Genomic DNA, 16,272 nt, shown 5'->3' with positions numbered 1-16,272 from the left:
TTTTATATTTTGCAAGAGTTTGCTTGAACACTTTCTGTGTCAGGTTTAGGTTATTTCCCAGAATACACTGCAAAGTGCCGGTTTAGGACAGTAAATGTTGAAAATAAGTGTTATATATTATGCATTTCTGTGAAAAGGGAGAGATGTTGAGCTGTGTTTGACATGTTTGAGTGTTTCTGTAGTTTCTGTGGCTGAATCAAAACTTGAGTAAGAATAAGTGAACACAACACTGTCAAAAATTCTGCTGTGATTTTAGAGTAAATTACTGGCTATTAATTGCATTACTTTCACAGTAATTTACAGTAAGAAATTTAATGTAAATTACAGTAAAATGACAGTTGTGTACAGTGATTTCACAGTTAATGATTTCACAGTGCATAACTGTATAAATATAGTTATCAGCTGTAACTTGAACAGTCATTTATTGTGTTTCAGCTGTAAAAGTAATGCAACTAGTAGTCAGTAATTAACTTACAATTGAATACAGTAATGCAATATGATGACATAAAAGTAGTAAAAAAAAAAAGATTAAACAATACTTTCCACAATTGATTTTATTTTCAATAAAACTGATACAACAATATCATGACAAACGTTGTGGGCATCGGTCAGGAGTCTGCAACGAGATGTCAGTCCGTAAAACACAGCCAGAGGGAAAGTCCAAAACAATAGCCAGGTAGAAGTGAAGGTCTCAACCTAAAGGGCAGTCCAACACATTCAGTGGCGATATGGCAGGTAAAAACGGAGAGAGCCAACAATGACCGGAGCAAATTAAAAAAGTAATACCATCAAAAACAGAACATGGCTGGACAGGAACAAATAACACAGCAACCCGAGCCCCAGCACACAGGGTTCATGCGAGTACATACTCAACACAAAATCTGATTATGTTGCCATCCATTCAAAATCCAGAAGTTTGCGCAGCAGAGAACAAACTTGCTGATCGATGCCTCCCTGCTTCTTCTTTGATTTAGATCCTGTATCAGGGTTGATGCCCAGGAAGCACCTAAGACCACAATAAAAATAAAAAATTACATTTCAAAGTCTGAGAGATTCCCTATTTTTGTTATATATTTGAAAAAGCAGTCAAACATTAGAATATATTTTACACTGATTATTTTTCAATAATCCATTTAGTTTTTCCACATTTGCTGACCACAACAGCACATGCAAAACACCTTAGGTAAGAGGTGCTCATTGCTGTAGCTGGATATCTACCTTTTGCTGGATCAGACTGAACTCTGCAGGAAGGTAGATATCCAGGAACAGGAGTGAGCACCTCTTATCCCCAAGGTGTTTTAAAAACAGTCTTCATTTTATGGACGGAAAGACAGGAGTCACGATATAGAGAGAAGTGGGATTATTAAACTTCAAAAAGTGACAGTAATTAAAGACATGCAATTGCACGTTTGACTGTTGCACGTCCACCAAGTTTGAGTTCATTCATGATTTGTGGTTTCAGAGCAGTTTGTAATAATGTGCAGTACTCAAAGAAATAGTTAACTTAAAAATTTGAATTTGCTGATAATTAAAATCCAGGTTGTGTGAAACAGAAACTGTGGTCACTGTTACTTTTTAAATTAGCACATTTGATGTCCCATGTTGCAGATCCAATGATGATTGTAGTGACGATTCTCTCTGACCAATCAGTGATCAGCCGTGTTTACACATCACATTTAGCTCCTTTGGAACGACGTAGATGGTACTAAAAACAGTACCAGGTAATATTCACAGTGGACAACCCCCCACAAAGCAAGTAGAGTCGGGTTGAGCCGTAGCGTACAGTGGAAAAGTGCCATAACAGACTGTATGATCCACACAAAGATCTAATCTCATCTTGAGTCAGTCTGGGATTACATGAAGAGATAGAAACAACTGAGACAGACTACATCCATAAAAACCGTGGCAACATCTCAGAGATACTTGGAGAAATCTGCCTCTAAAGCAACTGAAAATGATTAGGCATTAATAAAAAAAAATTAAAAACCTGTAACCTGTGGATCTTTTAAAACAGATTATTTGCTCATTTATTAAAGCATCTTGGAGATGTTGCCACAGTTTTTAAGGGATTAGTCTCTCTCAATTTGTTGTCTCTTCATGTAATCTGACTGACTCGATGGTGAGATCAGACCTCTGTGAAGACCATATACCAAATAGGTCTTAATGGGATGGTTCGGAGTAAAATCAACCTAGGGTCCTTTGCACCATGACCTCGAGCCGAATGGTTGGTGCAGGAACCTGATTAAGGTACCTATGTTGCAGTATGTAAGTCTTTTCCATCAGTGGCTCAGCTCTTTCTGCCCCATCAAAGCCATCCTCTGAAAACATGCGGTGCAGGCTCATTTTCATCTCACCCAATGTAGTCTCGGTCTCGCCACTGGGTAGATCCGTAGGAGCCCATCTCACGCACCCATATTGATCCACTGGGCCTCCTGCCATTGTCCCTGCTCCACTGCTGGCCCTCCTCTCCCTCCGTCGTCCTGCAAGAGTGTTATTTCTATTTTTGTACTCAACCCTTTTTTAATTTGTTGAAGGAGGGACTGGCAGCCATCTCCAATAATATCTCCTGTTTTGCCTATATCTGCAAAACATTTAGGAAACTCTCTAATGATGCCCCGAACTATAGTGTGGCATGTTGCTCTACTAGGATTAGGATCTTGTTCTAAGATCTGATCTCCCACTGCCTGTACTATGTTTTTTTCTGTCTACTGGGAGCGGTCTTGCTTGATTTACCAAACATTTTTGAAGAGATGAAGGCATCCATTCCCAATTCACTCTGAAATCAACATGCCATGGCCTTCCAAGATGTGGTGCAAAGCTCTCAGTGCATGAGGAGTGTGAGGATGGACTGCATGTGCTTCCCAAAGGGCTCTGAGATGAAGAGGGAGAAGGGACAGCCTCTAAATTTAACTGAATTACTGGAAGTCCTAAACAAAAAACAACAAAAAAAAAGCAAAAAAAAAAAAAAGAATTACATCTTTCATAAAGTTTCGTCATAGATTAAATTCTGAAGTAATAACTTAACTTAGTTTTTAAACCCTCAATCTAGTCTGCTTGTTTGTCAATTGTGATCATGTCCATAGCACCCTGCCGTGTAGATTTACCTTCATTTTTAAAAGCAGCCAAAATGTTCTGCACTGTATTGGACGCAAGTATTTTTCAATGTCTTTTTCTTCGACCAACATAAGGTCTTCCTTGTTTTCGACTCCCAGCTCCACAAATGTGCCAGTGTTTCATCTGAGAGGCTTGGTAAAACTGAGATCACCAAATCCTTAATGCCTTGATTCATTTTCCAAAAGTGTCACGTTTATAATGAAAGGATCCAAAAGCAGAAGTTGACAGGATTTAACAGTCTTTAATGAAACATATAAACAAGGCAGTCTGTCGTTGTGGAACACAGAACTGGAGAAAACAAAAACAGTCAAAACACTCCTGTCTCGATGAAGAATTAGATCTGGTCACCCGTAGAGATGAAGACAGTGCTTAGTAGGTATCTCAGCCAGGATAAGAGGACCGCAGTCTGTACCGGACTGTACTGTGTGTGTGTGTGTATATGTGTGTGTAAAAGGATAGTGAGAAAGAGAGAAGATAAACTGACTCATGACAGAAAGAGAAAAGGTGCAATTTTCTTTTTAGTTCAAATGAATCTGTAACACATTGCTCAATAAACCTCTGGAAAAGCATGATGAAGAGCAATTAGTAGCAAGTCAAACACCTCATAAGTTGGAAGAGGACAGTAGTCAAGCAAATGTTCTTGGTTAACACAAAGATGATCATCTTGAGCTACTCCTAATTCACAATAGACACCAATGTCTCTCAACTTAGCAAAGGTACTCATGTACGAAAACCACTAGGATAATCCTTCCAGAATCAAGTTCATCATCATGCTTTTCAAGCAAAACAAACATCCCCTTTCTGTACAATGTGCCTTTCACTGTGATTTCATTACATGCCACTGTTGACTGTGGATCAAAATTGTAACTGGCCACTGCCTCTCTAATCCTGTCACTGTAATCATCAATATATAATTCTACACCTTCTGTATCTGTACAACTGGAGGGATCATGCCGCCTGCACCGAGATACACTTGCAGAAGTTGGTGTTTCTCTGCAAGAGTTTTGCAAAGATTTTTAAAACTGTGCAGTTTTCTGGCACACTTCTTACAATAGCTGTGCTTGCTTTCGAATCTCAAAGTCCAGAGGCGAATTAGTGGACCAAAGTGGTGTATAAGGTCAGGGTAATGACACATGTAATGATGCTTAGGTCGTAAGGGATTATCAGGGAAGAGCTTTTGCCTGGTGCAAATGTATTCTCCGATTAAAACTTTGAGATATGCAACCTCCACTATCTCTCTCAGCTGCAATATCAGTAGCCATACCTCATTTCTACATGGATCCAGCAACGGCAGAGTCTAACTCTTGGACATGGCTTTTATATAAGACTGCACAGTTCTTGCAGTACCACACAGGTTTGGCTCATTCACAAATGTGGTTTTATTTATCTCACAATATCAGCAGATATAATCTGCACGACTGAAGTTTTCCAAAAAAAAACCCTATGCAATGGGATCCCATATTACCTCCTGAAATGGCAACAAGAGTCCTTTTCATGATTTTACCACTGGGCATTGAAATACCAGTTTCCTCTATAAATGTAAGATCCTTGATCAATGGCTCAGAAACTTTGTTTATACCAAAGTATTTGAAGTCGTTTTCCATACAAAGAAGCACAAGCTGCATGTTGATCAATTGTGTGGCAAAATCTCAGTCAGAGTACAACCTCAAAGGCATCCTGATATAAAATGAGGCCAAGAGAATCAGAAGCTGTCTCCATTAAAATATTACTCTTAAATTATTCTCGTGTGCGTCGTCTTCTAAGTTCACAGTGATAAAGCAAAATGGATGACCAGCCGTGTCGAGCTAATACCCTGGGACATCCCGCCCATTCTACAAGCTCAAACTGTGTAGCCCTGCACTAGAGGCTAGCCTATATTTTGTTTTTCTTTCACCAAAAAAATGTGTTCAAGATTATTCACCTCTCTCCAAAGACTTAATAAATTTCGATTACGTTCACTTAAAAGAATTGCACAAAACACAGGATCATAAAAAAAAAAAAGAAGTTTTTTTAACAAAACCTGGTAACAAAAACATAATTCATCATAATCAACTGCTGTAAAGCACTTTTCTAAGTTTTTAAAGTCATTTTTCGGCTGCTTTCATGCCAATGTCAGGGATTTTCAACCACCACTATGAAACGCTAACTTGCTAGCTAGCCAGATCTCTAACACCACATAAACAACTGCTTAGAAATCCATTTTTGTTTGAACTATAGGCACTTTTTATTAACCTCGTAACTTACCTTTATACATCAGATAGCATCGTCAGTGCCAAGAGAATACATTCCTGCGTCGTGTTGTCTGCAGGCACTTGCTGTTGTGAGAGAGCTGGATCAAAGAGAGCATATGTCAGACTTATTAAAGTACGGACTTTTCGCTGTTGGAATGTTATGTAATAATTTCAAATAGGTTAAACGATTACTATTCGTTGGAAGAATATTTTCTTTTTTGAAGCGAGAGCATACTTACATGTAAAGTAGCCAGTAACCTGAAGATGGCGCCTTCGTTCTCAGCTGAATAGGTATCTTTACAGTAATTTGCTGTCATTTCACAGCAGATAGTTAATAGTCAGTGAGCGAATCCACATTACTGTGATATTAGAGTAAAACAATAAAAAAAGTCTTTTAAAACGTCAATGACGTCATACACATCGTACGACCAGAGATACTGCTTTACGGCAATCCTTCAGTCACTTTGGTGCTTTCAGCTCTGCACTTTCTTTTCTCTCGAGGCATCGACAACACAGCTGACACAGGGAAACACACAACACAGCTGACACAGGGAAACACACAACACAGCTGACACAGGGAAACACACAACACAGCTGACACAGGGAAACACACAACACAGCTGACACAGGGAAACACACAACACAGCTGACACAGGGAAACACACAACACAGCTGACACAGGTAAACACAACACAGCTGACACAGGGAAACACGTCACAACTGACACAGGCAAACACACAACACAGCTGACACAGGGAAACACAACACAGCTGACACAGGCAAACACACAACACAGCTGACACAGGGAAACACACAACACAGCTGACACAGGTAAACACACAACACAGCTGACACAGGGAAACACACAACACAGCTGACACAGGGAAACACACAACACAGCTGACACAGGTAAACACAACACAGCTGACACAGGGAAACACACAACACAGCTGACACAGGGAAACACGTCACAACTGACACAGGCAAACACACAACACAGCTGACACAGGGAAACACGTCACAACTGACACAGGGAAACACACGTCACAGCTGACACAGGTAAACACACAACACAGCTGACACAGGGAAACACACAACACAGCTGACACAGGTAAACACACAACACAGCCGACACAGGTAAACACACAACACAGCCGACACAGGTAAACACACAACACAGCCGACACAGGTAAACACACAACACAACTGACACAGGGAAACACACGACACAGTTGACACAGGGAAACACACAACACAGCTGACACAGGTAAACACACAACACAGCTGACACAGGGAAACACACAACACAGCTGACACAGGTAAACACACAACACAACACACGACACAGCTGACACAGGGAAACACACAACACAGCTGACACAGGGAAACACAACACAGCTGACACAGGTAAACACACAACACAGCTGACACAGGTAAACACACAACACAGCTGACACAGGTAAATACACAACACAGCTGACACAGGTAAACACAACACAGCTGACACAGGGAAACACACAACACAGCTGACACAGGGAAACACGTCACAACTGACACAGGCAAACACACAACACAGCTGACACAGGCAAACACACAACACAGCTGACACAGGCAAACACACAACACAGCCGACACAGGCAAACACACAACACAGCCGACACAGGGAAACACACAACACAGCTGACACAGGCAAACACACAACACAGCTGACACAGGTAAACACACAACACAGCCGACACAGGTAAACACACAACACAGCTGACACAGGGAAACACGTCACAACTGACACAGGGAAACACACGTCACAGCTGACACAGGTAAACACACAACACAGCTGACACAGGTAAACACACAACACAGCCGACACAGGTAAACACACGACACAGCCGACACAGGTAAACACACAACACAGCCGACACAGGTAAACACACAACACAGCCGACACAGGTAAACACACAACACAGCCGACACAGGTAAACACACAACACAGCCGACACAGGTAAACACACAACACAGCTGACACAGGGAAACACACAACACAGCTGACACAGGTAAACACACAACACAACACACGACACAGCTGACACAGGGAAACACACAACACAGCTGACACAGGGAAACACAACACAGCTGACACAGGTAAACACACAACACAGCTGACACAGGTAAACACACAACACAGCTGACACAGGGAAACACAACACAGCTGACACAGGTAAACACACAACACAGCTGACACAGGTAAACACACAACACAGCTGACACAGGTAAACACACAACACAACACACACCACAGCTGACACAGGGAAACACACAACACAGCTGACACAAGTAAACACACAACTCAGCTGACACAGGTAAACACACAACACAGCTGACACAGGTAAACACACAACACAACACACAACACAGCTGACACAAGTAAACACACAACACAGCTGACACAGGTAAACACACAACACAGCTGACACAGGTAAATACACAACACAGCTGACACAGGTAAACACACGTGCTAGAAGAGTTTCTGTTTTGTTTGTTTCTGGTCCCGCTTCAGACGCCACGATGCCATCAAGCGGTATCTCTGGTCGTAATCAGTCCTTCACTGACCAATCAGCGTTCATTAGCAGAATGCTAGCGTGTTATGGGCAACAACAACTCAACCTGTAAGAAATCGAAAGGACTTAAGTACTCGTTCATTCAACTTTCGACCTATAATCCATGTTGAACTTGCAAAACCTACAATCAAATCTGAGATTTCTCAACGGCAATCGGGTGAAAGAGACACATTTAGCCGTCTAGCCCCATAGACTCCCATTCAGTCTGCACTCATGGGCGATCGCCCCCAGTGGAGCTCTGGTGGAACTACAACCAAAATTCAGTACAATAGGACTTAATAGGGAGTGGCCAGGCTCTCCGTAGACGGGCTCTGGTAGTAGGCTATAATCTAGGGATGGCTGATGCGAAACTGATGTTCCGAAGCTTTTCGAGTTCCCGAAGCGCAGATGTTTCGAAAACACTGATCCGAAGCGGGATTCAAAACACCCATGTCACGTGACTGCGGCTAATTGAAGCTTCTGAGAGTTTCACAGGTGTTTCGACAGGTGGCATGGTCCGCCGAATCAGCGTTTGATTGACAGGGTCGGGAACGGACCACACAATCGCACATCTGTATAAAAGTGAAGTCAACGCATCTTGACCTCGTGGGTTTTTATGAGAGGAGTTTGATTTTGAGATAGCGGATTTTTGGTGATATAGTGACATTTACAGTGTGATTTGTTTAGTTATATTTAGGCTTACATTTAAATTTACACATTGACTGATAGGCTAGAGACAGACAGAGTATACATATAGTGACACATTACTGAAAGGCTGGAGAAATTATCTGTAAAGAAAGAAGTAGGCTAAGTCCTTCCACAGCAGAAAAATTAATATTTTTGAATAAAAATCTATAAAAAAGTGAGACATTGTGGCTTGATTTCTTTTATTAATATTCATTTTGCAGGACCAAAATAACATTATGCACAGTGAGGAGCCTACAGGTTACAAGCTTCATTTTATTAGAAAAATACAATAATAAAAAAAAAACAAATCTTTTAATGCCTCATTGTCAAGGTTGTTTCAGATCAACACCTGCAAGTGACCACTAGGTGTCACCGTTGAGATGGGTGTCGGCACAATATGGCACATTTGCTTCAACTGTTTCATTGTTTCCCGAAGCCTCGATCTGCCCACCACTAGCAACGGGTACAAAGTAACAAAGATTTATTTCACACAATGGAAGTATAATCCAAGAACGAAACAGCATGTGAGGCACATATAGCGTACACAAACCAACACAATCACCGACAAGGACATGAAGGGGACTTAAATACACAGATGATAACGAGACAACAGCTGAAGACCATGATGTTGATGACTGGCAGATGTGGGCCAAGGAGGATCATGGGAACTGTAGTGCAGACAATGACGATGACAGTGACAGTGAAGAAGACAATGACAGTGACAAAGAACGTAATGGTGACTGTACTTGTGTTCACAATAGCAGCCTTCCGTTTTCAGTTCTAGCTTGTACTGAGATTTATTCTCTCTTCATGTTGTGTTCTCCAGTAATCATGATCTTGAGGTTGTGTGCAGAAGGCAGATCTGCCGGCGCTCACCGATTCAAGCTGATCTCCCCATTCAATCCTGATCTCCATTCCATCAGCTTTCTAGAATTATACAGGGCAATAAACTGAGTTTAAACTGCACATTTAGAGCGTTTATAATGCAGTCTTCTAATGATATATGACTATCTACTCCAACTCATTGTTGAAATATAAACATTTAAACGGTCATAGTCAAATGTAGTCAAAAATAGTCAAACATTCATTTTAGTTCCAGTTCTTGATTCTGATTGGTTGAGCCGTGTTCGAAGCCGCTGTAAATGACTCCTCAAAATGTGATTGACGATGACCTGAGCTCTTGTGAACTAGTGTCAGATATAAAGACTGAAGTACGACGTTATAAGATCAGTCTGGACTCACCTGAAGATCCTTTTACGCAGTATAAAACAGATGATGAAGATGATGAAGATGAAGATGAAGAGAGCAAACAGCCACCACAACTGATCTATACAAGTGATCAAATATCAGATCAGCTGATCTATAATGATAAATCAATATTAGCATTGATGTTTAAAGCTCTTGATGTTTTACCTGAGATCTGGAGAGACGGAGTCACTTCATTCACATCTTTAAAACACACAACGATCACAAATATCAGAAATATGACAGAAAACATTCACACTGGATTGAGTCTGAATCAGATCTGAATCAGTGTTTTATTAGTGAATTAGACACACATTTATCAGCTGAAACTCACCTGAGTTTGGAGTCGCTGCAGTTTCATTCCTCACTGAAAAACACATTCACAATCATCATGATTCACTTACAGAACATTCAGTTCAACACAGAGTTTAGTCTGATTCAGGACACACTGATCTTAGGGATGCACTGATACCAACATTTTGGCCGATACCGATAACCAATAGTTCTTTATATTTGAAAGCCGAATAACTGATATATTGCCCGATAAATCAAAATCTAAATTTTTGAGAGCCTGATTACAAACAAAAGTCTCACCATTAAAAGCCAAGTGTAGCATATATAAGTGCTGCAATTATAGATAAAATAGTAGACCAGTATCAGAAGATCTTAGTTTAGCTCAGGGAGGAAAAGGTGAAGTTCAATGATACACGGAGTCAAGATTGCAGTGCAATTATGAGTTGTATTACAGATAGGACAACAAGTATTTACAATATTTACACGTGCACATAAGAAGTATTCAGTTCAAAGTTATTAATGAGCCTACTACAATCTCAGAATTCTCTCAATCATAAAAAGGTGCTTGAAGCCGCAGTAGTCCACAACACACAGTCCTCGAGACAGGCAAAGACCAATGAGTCCATGATAGAACAGTTTATAAAATCAGTACCAATGTATGGATATGAAAAATGTCCAAGGTGTGTGAAAATGTCTCAGGGTGTGTGTAAACGTCTCAGAGTGTATGTAAATGTCTCAGGGTGTGTGTAAATGTCTCAGAGTGTATGTAAATGTCTCAGGGTGTGTGTACGCAAGCGTCAAATTAGCAGCTGCAGTGCCTCCTACCACACCGGTAGATGCATGCACTCCGAAGCATCAGGTTTGGGCCTAGTGGCTCGCCATCAATGCACAGAACCTGGCCTGTACAAAACAGGACCAATTAATACATCACTCTGGTTCCAAGCATCACAACTATATCACCATAATCATAATATAATAAAGTCATCACATTATCATAATCAATCTCAGTTCGTTTGTTTCATCATGTACATGATTCAGTATAAATACTGCATATAGCAATATAAATAATTTAACAATCAGCAAGAGTACTCTTATAAATAGACAAATATCAATAAATAGCTTCAAAATACATTTCAGAATCAAAGTAGCAAAGTAGTTGACTTCATAATTCAATAACAATATCAAGATTAATTAATGTATCGCTCATTTAAATAGGCACAAAATATATAGTCAGACTCAGTATGATTAAAGTACAGCCAGCGCCAGCACCGGCTAACAGAACCATATACAACACACTTTTAGCACCGTATAACAAACAGTGACAACTCACCAGTTCCTGTATCATTAAGTCACTCAACAGCAGTCATTTGAAAAGGTAGAGGCAATCTAAAAGGTTGGCATACATAATAGTTAAACCAGCAGTTTAATTAATAGAATGTTTGAACGGCTAAACGCCTACCTGCAGCAGCTCAACACACCGGCTCGCGCACACACATACCAAACAACAGCGCGCGGCCGTATTTAAAGGAAAGTGACGCAACACTCTGTCAAGTCTCGCGATGATTCACGAAGTCTCGCGACAACGCGAACATAATGTGGAACCGCAAATAAAGAGAATAAGGAAAAACGTCTGGGTTACACCCTCCCCCTTTAAATCATGCACGTCCCCGTTGCATAGAACCTGCTGAAGCAAGCTATTACAGTTTAGGGACAGAGTCTGCTGCAGCGGCGTGACTAAGGGCCTCTGTATAAACATTAGACAAGCTATGAAAAAGTGTTTGAACGACTGAAATTAATGGGTTGCCCAATACTGCATATTGAAGTCGTTGAAGGGGTTGACGCTGCCGACCTGAACGTCTGGGTACTACATCAGATCCCACTATATCACTAGGGGCAGTAGCAGAACTATGAGCAGCTAGACCCACAGATGACTCAGATTGGACCGGCTCACGAACTTCAGCCTCGGGCTCCAGAAGCACTTCAGCTTCAGACACATTGACAGTTATCTCTTCCACAGGAATTCCCAATTCTCCTCCCACAGGTAGCTCCATCTCTCTCGTAACATGTTCATCTATAGGCTCAAATAGAGAATTTCCAAGCTCTTCCAACTCCTCTTCCACAGGAGTTTCTACCTCACAGCTAAACACAGACAGATCTTCACCAATGGTTGGCCAAGACTCTTCAATGTCAGGTAAGTGGGTTGCAATTGAAGGTCTTCTTTCAGAGCTTTGTGGAAAAGGTGGAACAGATTCAGTGTCACTTGGGGCTGTCGGTAAGGCGGAACCCACAATGTCACAGATCGTTGGGTCATGTTCACCTCCACTCACTCCTTCCACACTGAACTTCATAGGGGACTGAGGAAAACTCCCAAGGATGGTAAGTTCAGCATCCTCTGTATCCTCATCCTCAAAGATGTCAACTCGGTCAGTACGGTTGCGACTCTGGCTACGAGTATGGGGTTTTTGAGCAGTAAGATCTTCTGGAAAGTCCTCTATAACCGAAGCCGATAGGAAGCCACAGGGCAAGAGCAGATCACGATGGAGCGTGCGATTAGGTCCCTCCCTGGTCTCTGGCCGGACAATGTAAACTGGAAGATCCCCAGCACGTTTCACAACCACATACACCTCTTGTTCCCACTTGTCTTCTAGCTTGTGTTTTCCTCGGATTCTGACGTTGCGAACAAGGACTCTGTCTCCAACATCCAAGCTTGCAGGTTTTACACGTTGATCGAACCGACTCTTGTTCCTTTTTGCTGACCTCTGAGCATTCTGGCATGTAAGCTTATAGCTCTCCTCAAGACGTGATCTTAAGTCCTTCACATACTGGGAGTGCGAGGAAGATAAAGAGTCACGGACTGGCAACCCGAAAGCTAAGTCAACCGGGAGCCGTGGTGATCGTCCAAACAGGAGTTCATAAGGTGTGAACCCTGTGACCTCATTCCGCGTACAGTTATACGCATGGACAAGAGGTTTAACATATTCCCTCCACTTAGCCTTCTGCTTGCTCTCAAGAGTTCCCAGCATGTTTAACAGCGTCCGGTTAAAACGCTCAACAGGGTTGCCCCTGGGATGGTATGGAGTAGTCCGAGTTTTCTTGATGCCAGCTACCTCGCAGAGCTCTTTAATCAGTTTAGACTCAAAGTCTGGGCCTTGGTCAGAATGTAGGCGTTCGGGAATGCCGTAGCAAACCATAAAGTCGTTCCACAGACACTTCGCCACAGTTTTAGCCTTCTGGTTTGCAGTTGGAATAGCGACTGCAAATTTGGTGAAGTGATCAGTAAGCACTAAGATGTTCTTCGTGTTGCTGCTGTCCGGCTCAAGCGTTAGAAAATCCATACATACTAGTTCCAAAGGACGACTGGAATATGTTAAACCTCTTGTCCATGCGTATAACTGTACGCGGAATGAGGTCACAGGGTTCACACCTTATGAACTCCTGTTTGGACGATCACCACGGCTCCCGGTTGACTTAGCTTTCGGGTTGCCAGTCCGTGACTCTTTATCTTCCTCGCACTCCCAGTATGTGAAGGACTTAAGATCACGTCTTGAGGAGAGCTATAAGCTTACATGCCAGAATGCTCAGAGGTCAGCAAAAAGGAACAAGAGTCGGTTCGATCAACGTGTAAAACCTGCAAGCTTGGATGTTGGAGACAGAGTCCTTGTTCGCAACGTCAGAATCCGAGGAAAACACAAGCTAGAAGACAAGTGGGAACAAGAGGTGTATGTGGTTGTGAAACGTGCTGGGGATCTTCCAGTTTACATTGTCCGGCCAGAGACCAGGGAGGGACCTAATCGCACGCTCCATCGTGATCTGCTCTTGCCCTGTGGCTTCCTATCGGCTTCGGTTATAGAGGACTTTCCAGAAGATCTTACTGCTCAAAAACCCCATACTCGTAGCCAGAGTCGCAACCGTACTGACCGAGTTGACATCTTTGAGGATGAGGATACAGAGGATGCTGAACTTACCATCCTTGGGAGTTTTCCTCAGTCCCCTATGAAGTTCAGTGTGGAAGGAGTGAGTGGAGGTGAACATGACCCAACGATCTGTGACATTGTGGTTGCTATATGTCAGAGCAGTCTTGTCAGATCATGCTGTCCTGCTGACTACACTCGACTTGATGTGACATTAGTTGAGTCTCTTTCTGTCCATGCAAATATTATTCCTGACTGGTTTGCATATTCACTAAAGGAGCTGCCTTTTCAGGAGGAGTCTTGCGTCTTATACACCGACCACAGGTTTTAATGAAGTTCTCAACATTAGCTGCCATTTTTGGCCAGAAGAATCGCTGCCGCACCAAATCCAGAGTTCGCTCTATGCCCATGTGCCCCATATCACTATGGAGACTCTTCAGCACAGTAGAACGCAACCTTGGGGGCAGAACAAGCTGAAGGACAAGTTTATCTTCATCCTGTCTTCTCCTGTATAAAATTCCATCTTCCAGCTCTAACCGATTCCACTCCCGTAGTAACAACGGAAGCTCAGGAAGTTCCTCTCTGACAGTGGAAGAGACCTTTTCTCCCGTCTCAAGCTGGTAAATGACCTCTCGAATTGCTGGATCGACACGCTGCTCTTCTTTCAAATCAGCGTGGTTCAAAGGGGAAATGACAGGAAGGCCATGTGACTCTTCCTCAGCAAAACAGTCAGGAATAATATTTGCATGGACAGAAAGAGACTCAACTAATGTCACATCAAGTCGAGTGTAGTCAGCAGGACAGCATGATCTGACAAGACTGCTCTGACATATAGCAACCACAATGTCAGGGGAGATTTCTGCAACTTCACCAGGGTAACACAGTTGTCCTGCTAGGCGGTTCACAACTTCCCATTCTTCACAGCTTGTAGCCTTATCTGGCACTTCATGGTAACGTCTGGACAGAGCATCGGCATCAAAGTTATGTTTGCCAGCACGGTACTGCATCTTGAAGGAATACGTTGACAACGCAGCTAGCCAACGGTGGCTTGTGGCGTCCAATTTTGCTGAGGTCAAAACGTATGTAAGAGGATTGTTGTCTGTAACAACTGTGAAGTTAGCACCATAAAGATAATCATGGAATTTCTCTGTGACACTCCATTTTAAGGCCAGAAACTCAAGTTTGTGTGCCGGATATCGAGACTCACTCTGAGATAGTCCTCGGCTGGCATAGGCAATTACCCGGAGTTGATCATCCTGTTCTTGGTATAGAACGGCTCCCAATCCGATTATGCTAGCATCTGTGTGAAGGATGTAAGGCAACTTCGGATTGGCGAACCCAAGGACAGGAGCAGATGTTAACTTAGAAATCACTGTGTCAAAAGCAGCTTGACAATCAGACGTCCATCTCTCCCCAAAGGACTGCTTCGGGTCCAGGAACTTCCCAGCAGGACTTTTATCTTTGCTAGACTGACGGATGGGTACATAGCCTCTAGTAAGGACATTGAGAGGTTTTACTATGGTGGCGTAATCTTTAATGAACCTTCGATAGTATCCTGCAAACCCTAGGAAGGACCGTAGCTCTTTAAGATTTCGGGGGACTGGCCAGGATTTGAGAGCCGATATTTTTTCAGGGTCCGTTTCAACACCCTTTTCAGACACGACATGTCCAAGATAACGTACACTGGACTGGAAAAATTTACATTTTTCAGGGGACAGCTTCAAGCCGAATTCCTTCAGGCGGTTAAGTACTCGGAGTAAGCGCTTCTCATGTTCCTCTAGAGTGTCAGAGAAGATAATGATGTCATCTAGAAATACAAGGGCTTCCTTGAGATTTAAATCCCCCATACACTTCTCCATAAGTCTCTGGAATGTACTTGGAGCATTCGTAACGCCTTGTGGCATCCGATTCCATTCCCAGAACCCCAGCGGTGTGACAAATGCGGTTTTAGCCTTGTCGGCTTCACTCATTTGAATCTGATAATATCCGGACTTCAGATCCAGAACCGTGAACCATCTAGAGCCCGTTAATGCTGAGAACGACTCTTCAAGGTTCGGCAGGGCATAGGCATCTTTTACAGTTTGTAAATTTAATTTACGATAGTCGATGCACAACCTAACATCACCATTCCGTTTCCGGACCACCACAATTGGGGAGGCAAATGGGGACTCTGACTCCCGAATGATGTCAGCTTCA

The 16,272-nt window shown here is 42.5% G+C and overlaps 1 protein-coding gene and 1 long non-coding RNA gene across 3 annotated transcripts in view; both read right to left on the bottom strand.

Annotated features, from left to right (window-relative positions):
* Positions 1–16,272, bottom strand: part of LOC311095233 — a 374,729-nt gene that overhangs the window by 305,010 nt on the left and 53,447 nt on the right. The gene's annotated exons all lie outside the window — the stretch shown is intronic.
* Positions 9,294–16,272, bottom strand: part of LOC311095186 (uncharacterized protein) — a 137,126-nt gene continuing 130,147 nt past the window's right edge. Inside the window, exons 4-7 of one of the 2 annotated variants that reach the window (XM_084133585.1) lie at positions 10,206–10,238; positions 10,040–10,075; positions 9,869–9,953; positions 9,294–9,553 (exon numbers count right to left, since the gene is read on the bottom strand). In XM_084133585.1, the coding sequence (XP_083989711.1) occupies positions 9,499–9,553; positions 9,869–9,953; positions 10,040–10,075; positions 10,206–10,238 (209 nt within the window). In that variant the 3' untranslated portion in view covers positions 9,294–9,498. Of the gene's footprint in view, positions 9,554–9,868; positions 9,954–10,039; positions 10,076–10,205; positions 10,239–16,272 lie in introns of those variants that run through there. The other variant, XR_014608789.1, reaches the window with a different exon arrangement.

Source organism: Abramis brama (assembly GCF_963993115.1).
Source record: "Abramis brama genome assembly, chromosome: 1".
NCBI lineage: Eukaryota > Metazoa > Chordata > Actinopteri > Cypriniformes > Leuciscidae > Abramis > Abramis brama.
Note: the sequence above shows the minus strand (reverse complement) of the source record. Positions and strands in the feature narration are given on the sequence as shown.